The 19533-nt window shown below is 41.9% G+C and overlaps 1 protein-coding gene across 1 annotated transcript in view; it reads right to left on the reverse strand.

The window, feature by feature from the left end:
- Window positions 1-456: 456 nt before the first annotated feature.
- The window catches only part of LOC124043923 (contactin-associated protein-like 5), a 128753-nt gene continuing 109676 nt past the window's right edge, over window positions 457-19533 (reverse strand). The window contains exons 14-24 of the mRNA XM_046363075.1: window positions 16659-16815; window positions 16290-16417; window positions 15913-16083; window positions 14986-15204; window positions 13701-13940; window positions 9880-10104; window positions 6310-6443; window positions 6014-6101; window positions 3014-3217; window positions 2547-2621; window positions 457-2381 (exon numbers count right to left, since the gene is read on the reverse strand). Of these exons, the coding sequence (XP_046219031.1) occupies window positions 2128-2381; window positions 2547-2621; window positions 3014-3217; window positions 6014-6101; window positions 6310-6443; window positions 9880-10104; window positions 13701-13940; window positions 14986-15204; window positions 15913-16083; window positions 16290-16417; window positions 16659-16815 (1895 nt within the window). The 3' untranslated portion in view covers window positions 457-2127. The remainder of the gene's footprint in view (window positions 2382-2546; window positions 2622-3013; window positions 3218-6013; window positions 6102-6309; window positions 6444-9879; window positions 10105-13700; window positions 13941-14985; window positions 15205-15912; window positions 16084-16289; window positions 16418-16658; window positions 16816-19533) is intronic.

The raw sequence follows: 19533 nt of genomic DNA on the forward strand, positions 1-19533 counted from the left end.
GTAATACATTTATGATGCAATTAATTAAATAAAATAGCAGGAATTCATTTTTTAATTGGACACTTAATTGGATGAATAAGAATATATCCCGGTGTTGTAATATTTGACTAGACTCGTCAGGATAAAATACTGCAGAAAGCACAATTAATTTAGAGACAACACAATTTCCCACCCATTAAAGTAATTAAATACTGTGGCTTTGTGATTGAATTAGGTCAGATTCCATTTTGCACATTTACCATAACAACATTTGTAGGAAGGAGGAGGTAGTTTCACAGCACATAATGAATGTTTCTACTATATTAGAATACAAAGGACCACCTCTTGGCATTTACCATCCTTGGTCTATGTATGCTTCTAAACGCATGTAAAAACAACACAATCACTCATAGAAAGACAATAAGAAAGTTAAAGATTGAGATGCAGGTTATGTAGCATAAAACTTCTTCATTATTTTTCAAAAAGAATGTTTGGTTTTATTAAACATATATTCATAATATACCTGTACAATTATAGCCATACAAAATGGGCCCTCAAAATAACCACAATATCAACATGAGTACAAAAAGGATTTCAGAGTCTCAGAGGTTAACCATAACTTGCTGTCAAGGACACTTTAATATGAAAGAAAAAAAATGTTTTCAGGCAATACTTCTGCCAATTTCATTATTTTGGTGATGGTGTGTTTATGAACTGTTGCTCATCAAATATGTTTGCGTATACGATTTTCATTCTCATTCTCTGTTTTAGTATTGATAAACTGTCAAACTGTGTTATTTTGCACTTAGTGCCGATGATCCTTTCCCACTTCATTTTCAGAGAAATATTACACTAAACTAAGCATCAATATCCAGCATTAAATACCAGTATATAATAATCACTTTATACTGTAGATCTAACACAGGGATACTGTTGACGTCAAGCAGTAGCAATGAATTAAAAACCTTTAATAAAAAATACAATATAAAATGGTAGCAAATGCGTGAACAGATCAAACGTGTGACAGAACAAAATGTTTACTGAAGGAAACAAACAAAACAAAACAAAAATACCACAAAATAAATCTAAAAAGCTTGGGTGAACAACTTAAACTTTGTATATGGCAGCTCTTTGAAGACTCCTCTAACCCTTGGCCGGCAGCCACTTCTGTGGTATATGATGGTTAGGTTTTCTTGCTAGGGGACCGCTAGCAGATGTTCCAGTTAGCTGGGTTATTTTTACATTCCCTTTCTTGCAGCAATTACAATCCAGCCCAGAATGTGTCTTAGAAACCTCAAGAACATTGTGGAGAAAGAAGAATTTTAAATCAAACTTTCAAATAATTATAATGTAGGAAACCGGTCCGGGGCACCTCATTTTTAATGGCTTTATTTAAGGATATATTGAGATGGAGATTTAATTTTAATATCAGTTCTTTGTGGAATTCATTTAATCTTAATTAATCACTGCATTATCAAGATCAGTAAAACAATACTTATCTTACTCTGTGTTTTTCAATAGTATATTTTCTAAGATGGCCTTTGCGTTTAGTCTTTTCAACCATTCCATTCTGTTAAACTTCTAACCATTGTCTTAGGAATTTGAAATAGATTCATTGCATGTGTGCGTAGAATCTCTGAGTCAGAACATGAGATTTCTGCCCCACATGACAGTGGGAGAGTTTAATCTTCGCAATCTACATACATTGAGCCACCAAAACAGTGCCACTGTCCATGTTTTCCTCTATGTGGCTTTATACCATAACATTGCCTACACTTCCTATAACATTGCCTGCCTATTCTAACCCTTCCAGGCTCTTTGTATTCCTATCATTGGATAAATCTGTTGCACCATACCCAAATGCTTCAATCTCTTATGGCACCATTTTCCTGTCCCATCACCAGCATTCGTAAGCAGACCGGTCAACATCTTTGCAGCTACAAGTCCTGTCCTACGAAATATCTAGACAGAAATGGGAAGACGTTCCCCACCAGGATATTCCCACAGTTCCCTAAAGGAGAATGAATTCTTCATTTCTACCGCAGAGGAGCAAGGAAAAAGTCTGGATGTCTCCTCCCGTGCAGACAGCTGGACAAAACAGAATAAAGGTAAGCAGCGATGGCTAAAAGGCTTGGCTGGATGCTGTGGTCAGATGTAGTACTCCCTGTTGTCCCTGAGGGTGGCGCTGTCGTGGAGGTGGAGCTCTGTCCGGTAGGCAGATTCGGCCCGGTAGACCGGTTCGGCCTGGTAGGCTGCTTCTCTCCGGAAGGCTGTTTCCAGGTTGTGTCGGTGCTCCTTCTCCTTGATGCTGGCATCTCTCTGGGCTTGTCGGTGTTGGTAAAGGAAACGGGTCATCACCACCACCACACACAGAGTGATGAAGACCACTGCTGTCACCACTCCTGTAGACGAGCAAGGGTTAGTTATGACATCACAGGTTAGGTTATCAAGGAGACAACCACAAAAAGTAGTGTAACGTCAGAAAGCGAGAGAAAGGAAGAAAGAAAAATAGGCTAATTTCATATTAAGACAGGACCAATACATTAAGACAAAATAGAGAAACAAACCTCCAATTACTGCTGAATCATGCCGGGTGTCATTGCCTTGCTGCTCCTTATCTTTGTTTGCTTTCGCAGCTTGATCTGGCAGAGAAGAAAAGAGAAGCCGGCTAATTAATTAACTTTCAGTAATGAGTGAATGAGCTGTGCAGCCAACGGATGTTCCTCAACCGGGTGTATGTGGCAGAAGATAACGTATTTTTGCAACTGTGTAAACAATGATAACAAAACTTCCATTAGGCTGTCAGGCATCCGCTCATTGTGGTGTCGATTCGTTCCTGATTTATCCCTAAAATTTAATAATGTTGCTTTAAGCCAGAGACAAAACTGGACATCCACAGTTGATTCCACACACCTTCAAATGGTTTCCAGAATGAAAGCTGAACAGCTGTGGCATAGTAAACAAACAAATATATTTGTTCGACCTGAGTTTTATCCAGTTAGCTAAGTGGAGACTGTGTTTTACAATAGCTTACCTGAGAGTGGGTGTGAGGTTGTTGAGTCAGCCAGCACCCCACAGTTAGACTCCACCAGGTGACCCCGTACGCTGACCAATGAGCTGCCACGGTTTAGTAGAGCTGCCTTCAGTGGAGCCACGTGATTGAACTGGACTGATGAGAGGCAGCCAATGAAGCCCTTAGATCCTGCCTGCATCACCTCCTCATCAAAATTTTCTCCTCCTGTAATTCAGTATTAACATTGAGCTGTTAAAGCAGTATAGTCTCTCACGGGAAATAAAGTTATCCCACAAGAGAACAAGTTTCTTGTGAGCTAAAACAAACTAAACATATATCAAATCAAATCCAATTTTTATTTGTCACATGCGCTGAAAACAACAGGTGTTGCTTACTTACAAGCCCTTAACCAACAATGCTTTAAGAAGTTTAAAAAAGTGTTAAGTAAAAAATAGATAATTAAAAAAAGAACAAATAATAACATATAATTAAACAGCAGCAGTACAATAACAAGCGAGGCTATGTACAGGGGGTACCGGTACAGAGTCAATTGTGCGGGGGCACCGGTTAGTTGAGGTAATTGAGGTAATATGTAGGTAGAGTTAAAGTGATTGCATAGATTATAAACAGAGAGTAGCAGCAGCGTAAAAGAGGGGTCTGGGTAGCCCTTTGATTAGCTGTTCAGGAGTCTTATGGCTTGGGCGTAGAAGCTGTTAAGAAGCCTTTTGGAACTAGACTTGGTGCTCTGGTACCACTTGCCGTGCGGTAGCATAGAGAACAGTCTATGACTAGGGTGACTGGAGTCTTTGACAATTTTAAGGACTTCCTCTGACACCGCCTGATATAGATGTCCTGGATGGCAGGAAGCTTATCCCCAGTGATGTACTGGGCCGGACGCACTACCCCCATAGTTCTTGCGGTCGGAGGCCGAGCAGTTGCCATACCAGGCAGTGATGCAACCAGGTCTCTGACCTCCTCCCTATAGGCTGTCTCATCGTTGTTGGTGATCAGGCCTACCACTGTTATGTCGCCGCCAAAACTTGATGATGGTGTTGGAGTCGTGCTATGTTATGCAGTCATGAGTGAACAGGGAGTACAGGAGGGGACTGAGCACGCACCCCTGAGGGGCCCCCGTGTTGAGGATCAGCGTGGGGGATGTGTTGTTCCCTACCCTTACCACCTGGGGACGGCCCGTCAGGAAGTCCAGGATCCAGTTGCAGAGGGAGATGTTTAGTCCCAGGGTCCTTAGCTTAGTGATGAGCTTTGTGGGCACTATGGTGTTGAACGCTGAGCTGTAGTCAATGGATAGCATTCTCACATAGTTGTTCCTTTTGTCCAGGTGGTCCAGGTGGGAAAGGGCAGTGTTGAGTGCAATAGAGATTGCATCATCTGTGGAGCTGTTGGGGTGGTATGCAAATTGGAGTGGGTCTAGGGTTTCTGGGATAATGGTGTTGATGTGAACCATGACCAGCCTTTCAATGCTCTTCATGGCTACAGACGTGAGTGCTATGTGTCGGTAGTCATTTAGAAAGGTTACCTTAGTGTTGTTGGGCACAGGGACTATGGTGGTCTGCTTGAAACATGTTGGTATTACAGACTCAGTCAAGGACCGGTTGAAAATGTCGGTGAAGACACGTGCCAGTTGGTCAGCGCATGCTCGCAGTACACGTCCTGGAAATCCATCTGACCCTGCGGCCATGTGAATGTTAACCTGTTTAAAGGTCTTACTCACATCGGCTATGGAGATCGTGATCACACAGTCATCCGGAACAGCTGGTGCTCTCATGCATGTTTCAGTGTTACTTGCCTCGAAGCGAGCAAAGAAGTAATTTAGCTTGTCTGGTAGGTTCTTGTCACTGGGCAGCTCGTGGCTGTGCTTCCCTTTGTAGTCTGTAATAGTTTGCAAGCCCTGGCACATCCGACGAGCGTTGGTGCCAGTGTAGTACGATTTAATCTTAGTCCTGTATTGACGCGTTGCCTGTTTGATGGTTCGTCGGAGGGCATAGCGAGATATCTTATAGGCTTCTGGGTTAGAGTCCCACTCCTTGAAAGCGGCAGCTCAACCCTTTAGCTCAGTACAGATGTTGCCTGTAATCCATGGCTTCTGGTTGGGATATTTTCGTACGGTCACTGCTACTATGGTCTATTAATTGCCTTACCTCCTCACGCCATTTGCACACTTTATTTTTTTGTTTTTCTATTGTGTTATTGACTGTATGCTTGTTTATTCCATGTGTAACTGTGCTGTTGTTTGTGTCGCACTGCTTTGCTTTATCTTGGCCAGGTCACAGTTGTAAATGAGAACTTCTTCTCAACTAGCTTACCTGGTTAAATAAAGGTACATTTTTTTTGTTTGTTGATGAAGCCAGTGACTGATGTGGTGTACTCCTCAATGCCATCAGAATAATCCCAGAACATATTCCAGTCTGTGCTAGCAATTTGTGCTTTTATGATGTACAAATTCATCATCGTGGAAGATATGTATGTAGAGCATATTTAGTAGATCTTCATTTGTATGCTTTTAATTAGAGGAGTGAGTGATTAGGATAGAGAGAGAGAGAGAGAGAGAGAGAGAGAGAGAGAGAGAGAGAGAGAGAGAGAGTTGGCTTTCTGCTTAGGTTATCGTATTCAACTTTTATTTGCTCTCTGTCAGAACCCTTTTAGTCCCCATCAATGAATCTTTATTCAGCCTATATTAGATTCAGCCTCCCCATCAATTAATCTTTATACAGCCTTTATTAGATTCAGCCTCCTTTGCCTCCTGAATTGAAGATACGGTTTCTATGGCAACAGCAGTGAGGGATAAACAAATAATTATGCTACAGCATTGATGGTAAAATCTTTAAATCTGCATGTCCGGTTTTACAAAAGCTATTCTGAGAACGGGATTGAAAATGTGGAGAAATGGGTGTGAACAGCATCACATAAAGTCATGAAACAACACACGTGTGCGCGTGGTCCTCATTTCATTATTCAAAATAGCTCCATGCAATGGCAGTATCATTTCATAGGCGGGCTTACCGATGACTTTGCCCAAAGTCAATGATCTGATTAAGATCAACTCCGCATCAGATGACAGGGTGTACTTTCTGTGGATGTCCTGATCGATCTGGGGGAATGTGGAAAGCACAATCAAGTAATAAAAACGAGGATTACAGGAAATACTGATTCATCTAAATGGCTGCAAATTGCTGAAGTCCAGCTAAATTGATTGGGAGGGAAAGCGCTTTCTTAACAGTATACAATATTGCCCAGATGCTGCGAAGGAATTACACTGCACAGTGTCTACACCTCTTGTACATGTATCCATTGCTCACCTGTAGGTAGACATCTTTCCCCTGACGGTGGATTCTGATACGGTGGAGGCGTCCATCTGCCAGGCTGCTGGGGCTGGGGCTGAACACATCTGGCTTCCTGTACACATGGAGACGATACCAGATCTGGAGACTCCCTGCAGAACACAGCACAAACTGGGTGAAAATGCATTGAAAGATCTAAAACTCACAGTGCCTTCGGAAAGTATTCAGACTACTTGACTTTTTACACATTTTGTTCCGTTACAGCCTTATTCTAAAATCGATTAAATTACATTTAAAAAAAATCTGCAATCTACACAAAATATGGCAATAATGAGAAAGCGAAAACAGTTTTTTATTTTTTATTTGCAAATGTATTATTTAGACCCTTTGCTATGAGACTCAAATTTAAACTCAGGTGCATCCTGTTTCCGTTGATCATCCATGAAGTGTTTCTACAACTTGATTGGAGTCCACCTGTGGTAAATTCAGATGATTGGACATGATTTGGAAAGGCACACTGTCTATATAAGGTCCCACAGTTGACAGTGCATGTCAGAGCAAAAACCAAGCCATGAGGTCGAAGGAATTGTCCCTTTGAGCTCCGAGACAGGATTGTGTTGAGGCACAGATCTGGGGAAGGGTGGCCTCCATCATTCTTTAATGGAAGAAGTTTGGAACCACCAAGGCTCTTCCTAGACCTGGCCGCCCAGCCAAACTGAGCAATCGGGGGAGAAGGGCCTTGGTCAGGGACCAAGAACTCGATGGTCACTCTGACAGAGCTCCAGAGTTCCTCTCTGGAGATGGGAGAAACTTCCAGAAGGTCAACAATCTATGCAGCACTCCACCAATCAGGCCTTTATGGTAGAGTGGCCAGATGGAAGTCACTCCCCAGTAAAAGGCACATGACAGCCTGCTTGGAGTTTTCCAAACCGTATCTAAAGACTCTCAGACCACAAGAAACAAGATTCTCTGGTCTGACGAAACCGAGATTGAACTCTTTGGGCTGAATGCCAAGCGTCACGTCTGGAGGAAACTTGGTACCATCCCTACAGTGAAGCATTGTGGTGGCAGCATCGTGCTATGTGGATGTTTTACAGCGGCAGGGACTGGGAGACTAGTCAGGATTGAGGCAAAGCTGAACGGAGCAATGTACAGAAAGATCCTTGATGAAAACCTGCTCTAGAGCACTCAGGACCTCAGACTGGGGCAAGGTGCACCTTCCTACAGTACAACAACCCTAAGCACACAGCCAAGACAACACATGAGTGGCTTTGGGACAAGCCTCTGAATAGTGGCCCGAACAAGAACCCGATGGAACATATCTGGAGAGACCTGAAAATAGCTGTGCAGCAAAGCTCCCCATCCAACCTGACAGCGCTTGAGAGGATCTGCAGAGAAGTATGGGAGAAACTCCTCAAATACAGGTGTGTTAAGCTTGTAGCATCATACCCAAGAAGACTCAATGCTGTAATCACCGCCAAAGGGTCTGAATACTTATGCAAATGTGATATTTCATCTTTTATATGTAATACATTCACAAACATTTATATAAACCTATTTTGCTCTGTCATGGGGTATTGTGTGTAGAATGATGATAATTATTATTTTTGTTTTTATACATTTTAGAATTAGGCTGTGATGTAACAAAATGTGGAAATTCAAGGGGTCTGAATACTTTCTGAAGGCACTGTACCTTGATGCGTGGGACTATTGGACTTGTTTAAATCATGCATCAAAGTCAATGTGGGGACTATGCAAATATCTCTCAAATTTTCATTCGGGCTAAAGTATGCACGAAAATGAAAACGTATTTTGAAATATCCATTAAATGCCCTTTTGGTGCTTTGGTAATGTTATTGCCTTTGTTTCTTTGAATTTGGCAATTTTCCATGAGCTGTGCCGACGAGATTGTCCCCAGAGTTGTTTATTCATTAAAACGCCAGAGGCTTGACAATAACCTTTAATTTAAATAGATAAACTTATCTCATGAGGATCACCTCATCTTAACCTATTCAATGCCCCACGCACATCTATCAATCTAAATTAGTTTGGAATGCCAAGAACCATATAAATGAAAATAGCATTCTGACTGAATGAAAGAGAGGAGACCGGTTAAAGAAGGATTTTAAGCCTTGAGACAATGGAGACATGGATTGTTTATATGTGCCATTCAGAGGGTGAATGGATAAGACAAAATATTTAAGTGCCTTTGAACGGGGTATGGTAGTAGATGCCAGTCGCACCGCTTTGAGTGTGTCAAGAACTGCAACGCTGCTGAGAATTTCACGCTCAACAGTTTCCCGTGTGTATCTAGAATGGTCCACCACCCAAAGGACATCCAACCAACTTGACACAACTGTGGGAAGCATTGGAGTCAACATGGACCAGCATCCCTATGGAATACTTTCAAAACCTTATAGAGTCCATGCACTGACAAATTGAGGCTGTTCTGAGGGCAAAAGGAGATGAACTCAATATTAGGAAGGTGTTCCTGATGATTTATACACTCCAGTGTGCTTCTCTATTGATGCCCCTCAACAAAAGAGTGATGAAATTAAGATCCTACATCTGTAGATGTATAAATAGTTATCCTCGAACAGCCTCAATGTTCCTCCCACACACACGACACTAGATCTGAGAGGCGGAGAGCTTTGCATTTTCAAGTGAAGATGGGTCAATACTACAATTCCAGCTCAGTTCGGCGAATGGTTTTATGATATGTTTGAGAAACCCCGGACAGTGCCCGGGTGCGCGGAGATTACCGTGGATGAAATGTCCTCCTGATCCTCCAATATTTACAAAGGCGTGACTCTTCCACATGCACCGATGAACACAAACGAGCATAAAGGAGCGACGACTTAAAGATAAACGGTGTAACTCAACACGATGCTGGTGGGCTTTCTGTTCTACTTGGAAGGATGTCAGATTAGAGGTCTGAAGTGCGTGATCTGGAGTGTTTATGGCGTCGTTATGGATGAGGCTGAATAGGCTGAGACGCATTGCTAAACCTGGATCTGTCAAAGATCTTTTATTTTTTATTTTTTATTCCTGTCCATTATGTAATGGATGGAAATATTCTCAACATGACATATACTTCTTCCATATTTGTGAAGGGACTATAATTCCATCTTTCTATTAAAAAAAACATATTGCATTTTTTGTGTTGAAAGTTGTGCAATGCAACTTGGTTCTTTCAGCCTTTTGCTGTGAGGTACAATGGGAGAAAACACTCCATATAATGAGATTAAATTCGGAATTTAGAGTTGCACTCTGCTAGCTAATTGAGCCATTACAAACCCCTTTGCTAAAGCCTTGGTGGAGCGCCAACTTTTTCCAGAAATCTGGAAATATGTTCAAAGCATAGACAGGACACATTAGAAATTATTCAATTATTGTACGTACTACAGACCAGTGGAAGCTCCTGAGGGAAGGACGGCTTATAATAATGGCTGGACTGGAGTAAATGGAATGGTATCAAACACGTGTTTCATACCATTCCCTTCACTCCATTCCAGCCATTATTATAAGCCATCATCCCCTCAGCAGCCTCCACTGTTACAAACAAATGAATGGTAGAGGTGTCCCTACCATTGAGTGCCAGGATGACTGCTATGTACTGCTGGCTGAAGGTGCTGACAGTGAGCAGCATGGCAGGGCTTTGTGTGGTCAGGAAGCTGAAAGCTATGTTCTCTCTGGCCCTGCTACTCTCTCTGTAGACTCTGGACGCCTGGGAGCTCCTGTTCTGCATCACAGAGAAAGGCTCCTGGAAGGTGTAGGTCACCGACGACTCTCTGTCAAATGATACAGACACCTCTGCATGGACACAGAGAGAGAGGATGGATCATTAGGGGAGTCATGCTATTATACACTGAATTCATTACATCAATTGTAAATTACATTTTATAAATTGTAGCTGCACTTAATCTGAACTTAAGCTGAACCTAATCACCAGTCAGAATTTGAAAAATCACCAACACTCCTGACACATACACGTTCTGTCAATGTCATCGGACGAACGACATGTACCTCCTATAAGAAACAGAACACCCTTTGTTAAAGAAGTGTCTGCTCCATGATAATGGAGGCCTAGATTAGTGTGAATGTGAGAGCCAGATCCTCTCAGACAGACCAGAGACAGCAGAGCAGCAAGGATCTCTCATCTCATCTTCTCCCTCTTTGATGTCTTTTTCAGATGGACTCCAATCTGCACTCTGAATGCCACTGATCTCAACACCTCCACTTTAAGAGCAAAGTGAACACCTCTCAAAACATTCCGTTCTTTTCTCTTCCCCCGTTCTCTTCAAAATTATTCATGGACAAAGGAAGATATTGCATAATTATAGCTTTGTCTAAGCACATTCTCAGCGAGTTTTATGTTTTCATAACTAAGTTTCATAACAAGTCATGACTTTGTGGAAAGAGAATGAAAAGCGCTCCACCCACACAAGAGCAGACAGTGGAAATAAAGAAGAATCTACAAAGACAGAACAGGGTTATGATAAGTCAATATTGCATTCTTTCCTAAACATGATTGAAGGCAAGGATTGCTTAACTGGAAAGAGGCCCAGGAACAAGTATATCCAGTGCTTCAGAGAAAAACAAGCTATCTCAAAATATGCAAGAATCCCGGCGGTCGCTACATCCTGCTTTTTGCTTACAACTGCTCTTTCTAGCCTCGTTTATACCAGTGGCTAACATGTCTGTGTTTACACAGGCAGCCGGATTCAGGTATTTTTTTTCACTAATTAGTATTTTGACCAAGCACATCAGATGTTTTCTCATAACTTTTCAGAGATGATCCGATTGCCAAAAGACCAATGAGTGAAAAAAATGCAGAATTGGGCTGCCTGTGTAAACGCATCCAATGTGTCCTTTGTCCTGATCTTATTTACTTTCTGATTGTGCCCACATTGTAACTGTTGCATCAACACATGGTAGCAAAATGTGTCTCTTATCCATCCACTGTCTCTGCATTGTGATCAGATATCCTGGTCCCTGCCTCTATGCTAATTACTTGACAGATATTCTTTCAAAATAATATTTATTTATTTTAAGACACACATTGATGCCATAAGTCAATGGCATCAATGTGTGTCAATGATTTTATAGGGCGGGATGAAGATTTAAATGGTTTCACTGTGGAGGTCCGTCTACAATTGTAAGACAGACACAATGCATCTGACTACCTCGGTAGGTGTTGAGGAAGATCAGATCACAGTCAGATCTTTAATCATTTACACTTGTCAAAAAAATGTGGGCATAATCAGAATGTGGAAAAGATCAGGACAAAGGACGCATGTTAGAACCAAGTATTAACAGGGCTTCTGTTGTAAAGTATGACTGTTCAAAACCTGGCAAGGTAAAAAAGAGTTTCCTCAGGGGGGTGGAGAAGTGTACATATGAGTGTAATGGTTCACCAAACCCATGGTTCGGTACCTATTGTGGTTTTGGGGTTCAGTTTGGTACATCGGGAAAATGAAATGCCATTCACAATGTTCCTGTCTGTTGTGACAGGGTTGTTATGTTAGGCATCTCAAGTTTCCACTCTGATGCTACGTATGTAACCATGTGGCAGGTGGAGTGCCAGGTAGCCTAGTGGTTAGAGTGTTGGGCCAGTAACTGATAGATTGCTGGATCAATTCCCTGAGCTGACAAGGTAAAAAAAAATTATATATATAATAATTATGCTGTTCTACCCCTGAACAAGGCTGATAACACGCTGTTCCTAGGCAGTCATTGTAAATAAGAATGTCTTCATGACTAACTTGCCTAGTTAAGTAAATTTTAAAAAGGTGGACGTGTATCAGTTGTGATGTTGTAAATATCAGTTAGATGCGTTAATGTGATTTGTACTTTGAACTGCATAGAGTACAGCTATCATGCTTACAAGTAAATAATAATAGATTGCTTTTTATAAATAATGTTTTGATGTTGCATTTGACTGCCGGAAATGCTGTTCTATAGTCTGTTTCCTTAGTAGGTGACGCCAGAGGTCACCATGTGGGTGAAGTGGGTGCTCAGGATGATAGATGAGTTTCTCACTAGTAATTACCATTTGGAGAGCCGTTTAAGTGGATTTTTCCCAGTCGTATGTGGTAAATTCCCACTTAGTTAGGAACGCACCATCATACTGACTCCTTGAGTGCCAGATGCACAGTTGTGACTCTCATAAAGGGGGCATGTCTGTAGCACCGTACCTTTCCCACGCTGGGGTAATGTGATGGGCTGTCACTGTTAAGTAAGCGCACACACAGGGTGAATTGGTCAATTCATTGAAAACTTTGGCTTTGGCTTGTTTATATAGCTGGGTTAGCTGACAACGTCACTAACACAATGGGGCAGAAGTCCGTGAGTTGTTGTGACTCTGGGTGGCCAGATGGCGAGCAACAATGACAAGACTGCCATGTGGGGAATCGTGAGTGTCTAGTTTCAGCTAATTTAATTTGGTTCTTGATACCATGTCTTGTTTGAGGTGTTTTGACTGATTTCATGTCAATGCTAATATGGTTAGATGGCTAACCAACAAATGTAACAATGTATTTAACAGACAACAAGTGCTCATAGTGCACATTTATTTATGTTTTCAATAAACACTGAAGACTAAATATTGTTTACATGTTGTCAAGAATCTAAGCCAACCCCGTATGTTTTGCCCCATATTTGCGCATGTCTTGGTATTTGTTGCAAAACAACAAACTCGTCTATAGAGCGGGTATTAACTGTTTGCTGAAATGGGTGCTGGGGGGAAGGTCATAACGTGGCTCGAGCACTTTCACGAGGTGCTGAAACCCCCCATTCTCAACCACAATGAATGTCGCATATCCGTGTCTATAAGGCAAAGACTACAAAATATAAACACAGCCTACCAATCGCTCTCTTTTTTTTTGGCCCGGTCAGAATCAGCTTGCAAGGAATGCTTGAATGCAGAGGGGAGAAGATGTTGTGTTGTTTTATTTCTTTGCGTTTCCGTCTTGCTCCGGCTGCATAGGCTATTCTCATTGAGTGTGGCGACATACTGTTAACGTTTAATCCACAACTCTCTGTCCATCATCGTTGTAATCTACTGGGAAGCTAAAATATTCCCAAATTGTAGATTTAAACGATGACGCAGGATCGGCCATCGAACCGTTCGGCATGAATATGTGTACTGTTACACCCCTAGCTGTACAGAACCAGTTGCATATGGATGTCATCACTCTATTGTATAATACATGCAGTGTGATGAGGACCTGGAGAATGTTCCAAGTACCAACTGTATTAGATAAATTATTAATAATTTCAAAGTGTAAGCCTACTCTTATGTCTTAATCATTGTGTTTTAAGTGTTTTTCCATTTAATAATTCATCATAGACAATCTCATGAGTGATCCCATTTACATCTAGTTTTTTGGGGGCATATCCTCACAGACCTTCCTTGCAGGAGGGTCCCCCGTAAGCAGACTGGGAGCAGTCACAGACATAGCCGCTGTTCTTCTCGATGCACCTCCCTCTGTTGTGGCAGAGACTGCTGGAGCCGCTGCAGTGGCCGGGGCAGCCTGCACTTACGCCCGGGGTCATCTTAGCCCGCTCCTCCAGGTTAAAGGTCATGCCGTTTATATTCAGAGTTCTGATGCAGCCCATGAAGCCCCTCTGCCTGGCCGCTGTTCCCCCTGGAGGAGAGACCACAGGTTATAATGACTTCATATGGCTTTTACAGTGTTATAACACATTTATAATTAGTATATCATGCATAATATTCCACAGATCACAGATATCTGCTGTTCCTCCTAGAGGTGAGACTGTAGGTTATAACTAGTTAATAATGCCTAATAGAATGCTATAACAGATGTATAACTACTCTATATACACAATACAGTCCAGGAAACCCATCTGCCTGGCTGCTGTTCTCACTAGAGGAGGAGATGACACGTTATATACATTATAAAACATTTCTAACTAGTCTTTATACCTATGAAAACACCCCACAGATTTACTGCAACCCTTGATTTAATTCCAATAAGCATCTAAGACATCTCTGGAACTATTCATGTGTGAGAGGCCTCATTAAGACTAACTATATGCAAATATGGAAGAATATCTATAACGATGAAGTGTTTGGCTGACCTTTCAAGCCATTATGAGCAGAAGAAACAGTATAGCCCCCGAATGACAAATCAAGATTTATGGCCAAATAAAGGTTTAATCTCAGGAAAAACTCATTGGGAATTTCTTATAGGGAACCCATTCATGTGTGTAATGCCTTGGCATAACCAGAAAGTTACAGTGAAATAATGATAATGAATATCTAATAGCATTATAATTCATACCTTGACCTTCTGTCAAATTTGAGGACACTGTAAATCCTGAGATAGAAACTGTACCAAGACAATACAGTATATCTCTGGTGGAACTTGAGGGGGAAAGGCCACAATTAAAGGCTGTCTAATGAAATAAAATATATTATAATTACTGAGGCCAAGGCCAGCCCTACCAACACACAACTGGTTGTTGAGACTGAGACTGAGAGCAGAACAGCCCCATCCACAAACAGCTGGCAGTTGAGACTGAGACTAAGGCTATGAGGACAAGCCAGTCCTACCCACAAACAGTTGGCTGTTGAGACTGAGACTAAGGCTATGAGGACAAGCCAGTCCTACCCACAAACAGTTGGCTGTTGAGCCTGAGACTAAGGCTATGAGGACAAGCCAGTCCTACCCACAAACAGTTGGCTGTTGAGCCGGAGGCGGAGGTGTCCATCAGATGGAGCTTCCAGGAAGCGTAAGGGCAGCTGGTCCACCTGCAGAGAGGCCTCCTTCACATTGCGCTCTGCCCTCACATAGTGCCACTGCCTGTCATTCAGGGGCACATGGGACTTGACGGCAAGGACCACCCCCCCGTTTCCCACGTCAAAGGAGAACGTCACCACGGATGGAGCTGAGGGAGCAGAACAGGATGAGAATAGCTGACAGTCAGGTCACAGAGAACTCATCCTTCACATTTTGTACTTCCATTTTCCTGTCAACGGTTTCTCACATTTTCCCTTCAATAGAAGTACATCCGCACAATGAGTTCTGAGAATTTCCTTCCCCACTGCCTGCCACCCCTCCAACCCTCTTTTATGCTCTTTCTGTCTCCAAGCACATGGGTCATTTTCTGCATCTATTCAAAGCTAAGTTGACAGCTTGATGTTAGAGTTGTAATTGTGCTCAATAATACATTTTATAATTTGGACTACATTATGAAGTTTATTATCTGGATGGACAGCTTGGACAGCTTTTTGAGGCACATGTCATCCTATATAACTACTGCTGTACACACCTTTTATACTAATATATTGTCCATAATGTCTATACACACCATTATATACGTAAAGTATATTTATATTACAGACTCAGACATTGCTCAACCAGATATTTCTTAATTCCTTTATTATTTTGGGGGGGATTTGTGTGTATTGTTTTGTATTCTTAGGTATTACTGCACTGTTGGAGCTAGAAACATAAGCATTTCGCTGCACCTGCGATAACATCTGCAAAATATGTGTATGCGACCAATAAAATGAGATTAGATTTGTGATTTTATGTCACATGTAGTGCTCTCATGAAATGTGTTTGTGTGTGCGTGTGTGGCCCACAAACTCACAGCTAAGCTCCACTCTGATGAAGTGCTTGAGGCCCAGGTTCTCCAGAAAGACTCCTGATGGGACGCTGGTCTTGAAGTAGAAGGAGATGTCAACGCTGAGCTCTGCCTGGAGGGTCGGGAAGTGCAGGTAGGATGACTCCTGGTAGAAGGACGCCGCATTCCACACAGACTCTAGAAAACAGGAAACAGTCATTTCTTTTTAGAGGAAAGTCCTGACTCACATAAGAAAGATACAGAGATGAGGATGAATATCATGGGACTGAGTGGAGCGTTTGAGCATACTCAATATTTCATCAGCATTTGGCCTGGAAAAACAAGGATGTTTAAAGGGGACATCTGTAAGATAAAAATGTAACAAAACAGAAGAGTTCACCTACTGTCACCATAACAACGCAGTGGGCCGATTCTGTAGAGTGCCTCAGAGCCTGTTCTGTTGGTGTCTCCAATCACGATCTCACTCACTGGTAAGTGCTCTTTGTAGGAGAGGACTCCTGTGTCATTAGCCCTACAATACAGAGAGGAGAGCATGGTCTCTGTGGAAGGAATCAAACAATGATGGAACCCTCGCCTACCCTGACGTGACCCACTTAATCTCAATATTTGACAAAAGGTAATATACTGAATAGTGTACAAATGTGGAAATGTAAGATGAGACAAGAAATAGAAGATATGCACACAGATTCATAGCTAAATCATATTGATGGGCAGTGCAGTAGATACATAGAGAGCCATATTTGCATTGTTACCATGAGTCTGTGTCGGCATCACAGTTGCAGAAGTAGTTCATGTCCATGCAGTTTTCCTCCAGGCTGCAGGAGCACTGCTGAACCCCCGGCAGGAAGCCTCCCCAGTAAGTCCGTCTCTCTCCACCCTGGTCCACCCACCAGGACAGGGGGCTGCCATCTGCACCAACCATAGTATTACAATTAGGTCCACATATAGAGTAGCATAATCTGTACAGCATATGTTGGCATCCCATGGCATTGTGTCAATGAACCCTCAGTGATGCCAGTCAAACAGGCAGGGCTCATTTCCTGGAGCATCTGTAAGTGGCCCTGCTACAGCCATCCGTCAGACAATATGACTCTGCATTAGAGACACTCCAGGCCTCTAGGGAGCAGCCCCTTAGCTCTCAGACTCTACTCTTAAGACAGGAGAGTGGTGGGAGAGTGGGGACCGTATAATAGGAACATTACATTGAGAGTAATTTGATAAGTGTGGGCATGGGGGGTTTGTAACAGCGGTGCTGGTCAAGACACACTGACTGACATTGACAGTGTATGTTGTGGGATAACGGATTACAGTGGACCAAAGTGTGTAATCCAATATTCTTCTGCCTTTGGTCATCATGTCAAATTGACATTGTTACTCAATTGAAACAAAGCAGAATAGACCACCGAATACAGAAATGGTTTAGGAATAACAAATTACATGGAAATAAGATGAGTATATACATTTGAAGTCAGAACATACACCTTAGCCAAATACATTTAAACTCAGTTTTTCACAATTCCTGACATTTAATCCTGGTAAAATTCCCTGTTTTAGGTCAGGTAGGATCACCAATTTATTTTAAGAATTTGAAATGTCAGAATAATAGTAGAGAGAATTATGTATTTCAGTTTTTATTTCTTTCATCACATTCCCAGTGGGTCAGAAGTTTACATACACTCAATTAGTATTTGGTAGCATTGCCTTTAAATGGTTTAACATGGGTAAAACGGTTTGGGTAGCCTTCCACAAGCTTCCCACAATAAGTTGGGTGAATTTTGTCCCATTCCTCCTGACTGAGCTGGTGTAACTGAGTCAGGTTTGTAGGCCTCCTTGCTCGCACACGCTTTTTCAGTTCTGCCCACAAATCTTCTATGGGATTGAGGTCAGGGCTTTATGATGGCCACTCCAATACCTTGACATTGTTGTCCTGAAGCCATTTTGCCACAACTTTGTAAGTATGCTTGGGGTTATTGTCCATTTGGAAGACCCATTTGCGGCCACGCTTTAACTTCCTGACTCATGTCTTGAGATGTTGTTTCAAAATATCCACATAATTTTCTTCCCTCATGATGCCATCTATTTTATGAAGTGTACCAGTCCCTCCTGCAGCAAAGCACCCCCACAATAGGATGCTGCAACCCCTGTGCTTCACAGTTGGCATGGTGTTCTTCGGCTTGCAAGCCTCCCCCTTTTTCCTCCAAACATAACAATGATCATTATGGCCAAATAGTTCTATATTTGTTTCATCAGACCAAAGGCCATTTCTCCAAAAAGTACGATCTTTGTCCCCATGTGCAGTTGCAAACCATATTCTGGCTTTTATGGTGGTTTTGGAGCAGTGGCTTCTTCCTTGCTTAGCGGCTTTTCAGGTTATGTCGATATAGGAATCATTTTAATGGGGATACAGATACTTTTGTACTTGTTTCCTCTAGCATCTTCACAAGGTCCTTTGCTGTTGTTCTGGGATTGATTTGCGCTTTTCGCACAAAAGTACGTTCATCTCTAGACAGAACGCTTCTCCTTCCTGAGCGGTATGACGGCTGCATGGTCCCATGGTGTTTATACTTGCGTACTACTGTTTGTACAGATGAATGTGATAACTTCAGGCGTTTAGAAATTGTTCCCAAGGATGAACCAGATTTGTGGAGGTCTACAATAGTTTTTCTGTGGTCTTGGTTGATTTATTTTGATATTCCCATGATGTCAAGCAAAGAGGCACTGAGTTTGAAGGTAAAGCCATGAAATACATCCACACACCTCCAATTGACTCAAATGATATACATTTGCCTATTAGAAGCTTCTAAAGCCATGACATATTTTCTGGAATTTTCAAAGCTGTTTAAAGGCACTGTCAACTTAGAGTATGTAACCTTTGACCCACTGGAATTGTGATACAGTGAATTATAAGTGAAATAATCTGTCTGTAAACAATTTTTGGAAAAATTACTTGTGTCATGCACAGAGTACATGTACTAACCAACTTGCCAAAACTATACTTTGTTAACAAGAAATTTGTGGAGTGGTTGAAAAACGATTTTTCATCAACTGTACTAGAATTTCTGAGTTTGGAGTGGTGGTAATTCTACACCAGAAGATTTCCCCATATGCATGCATTGATGCTAAAATAAGGTTTGATATAGGAGGTAGCAGGTAGCCTAGTGGTTAGAGGGTTGGGCCAGTAACCGGAAGGTTGCTGGATTGAATCCCTGAGCTAACAAGGTAAAAGTCTGTCGTTCTCACTCTGAACAAGGCAGTTAACCCACTGTCCCCTGGTAGGCTGTCATTGTAAATAAGAATTTGTTCCTAACTGCAAATGCCTAGTAAAAGTTTTTTTTTTTAAGTATATACAGTGGGGCAAAAAAGTATTTAGTCAGCCACCAATTGTGCTTCTTCCTGGCTTCCTTGCAAGTTCTCAAATTATGGTGGAAAATAAGTATTGGATCATCTACAAACAAGCAAGATTTCTGGCTCTCACAGACCTGTAACTTCTTCTTTAAGAGGTTCCTCTGTCCTCCACTCATTACCTGTATTAATGGCACCTGTTTGAACTTGTTATCAGTATAAAAGACACCTGTACACAACCTCAAACAGTCACAATCCAAACTCCACTATGGCCAAGACCAAAGA

This window comes from Oncorhynchus gorbuscha, linkage group LG09, assembly GCF_021184085.1.
Source record: "Oncorhynchus gorbuscha isolate QuinsamMale2020 ecotype Even-year linkage group LG09, OgorEven_v1.0, whole genome shotgun sequence".
Taxonomy (NCBI): domain Eukaryota; kingdom Metazoa; phylum Chordata; class Actinopteri; order Salmoniformes; family Salmonidae; genus Oncorhynchus; species Oncorhynchus gorbuscha.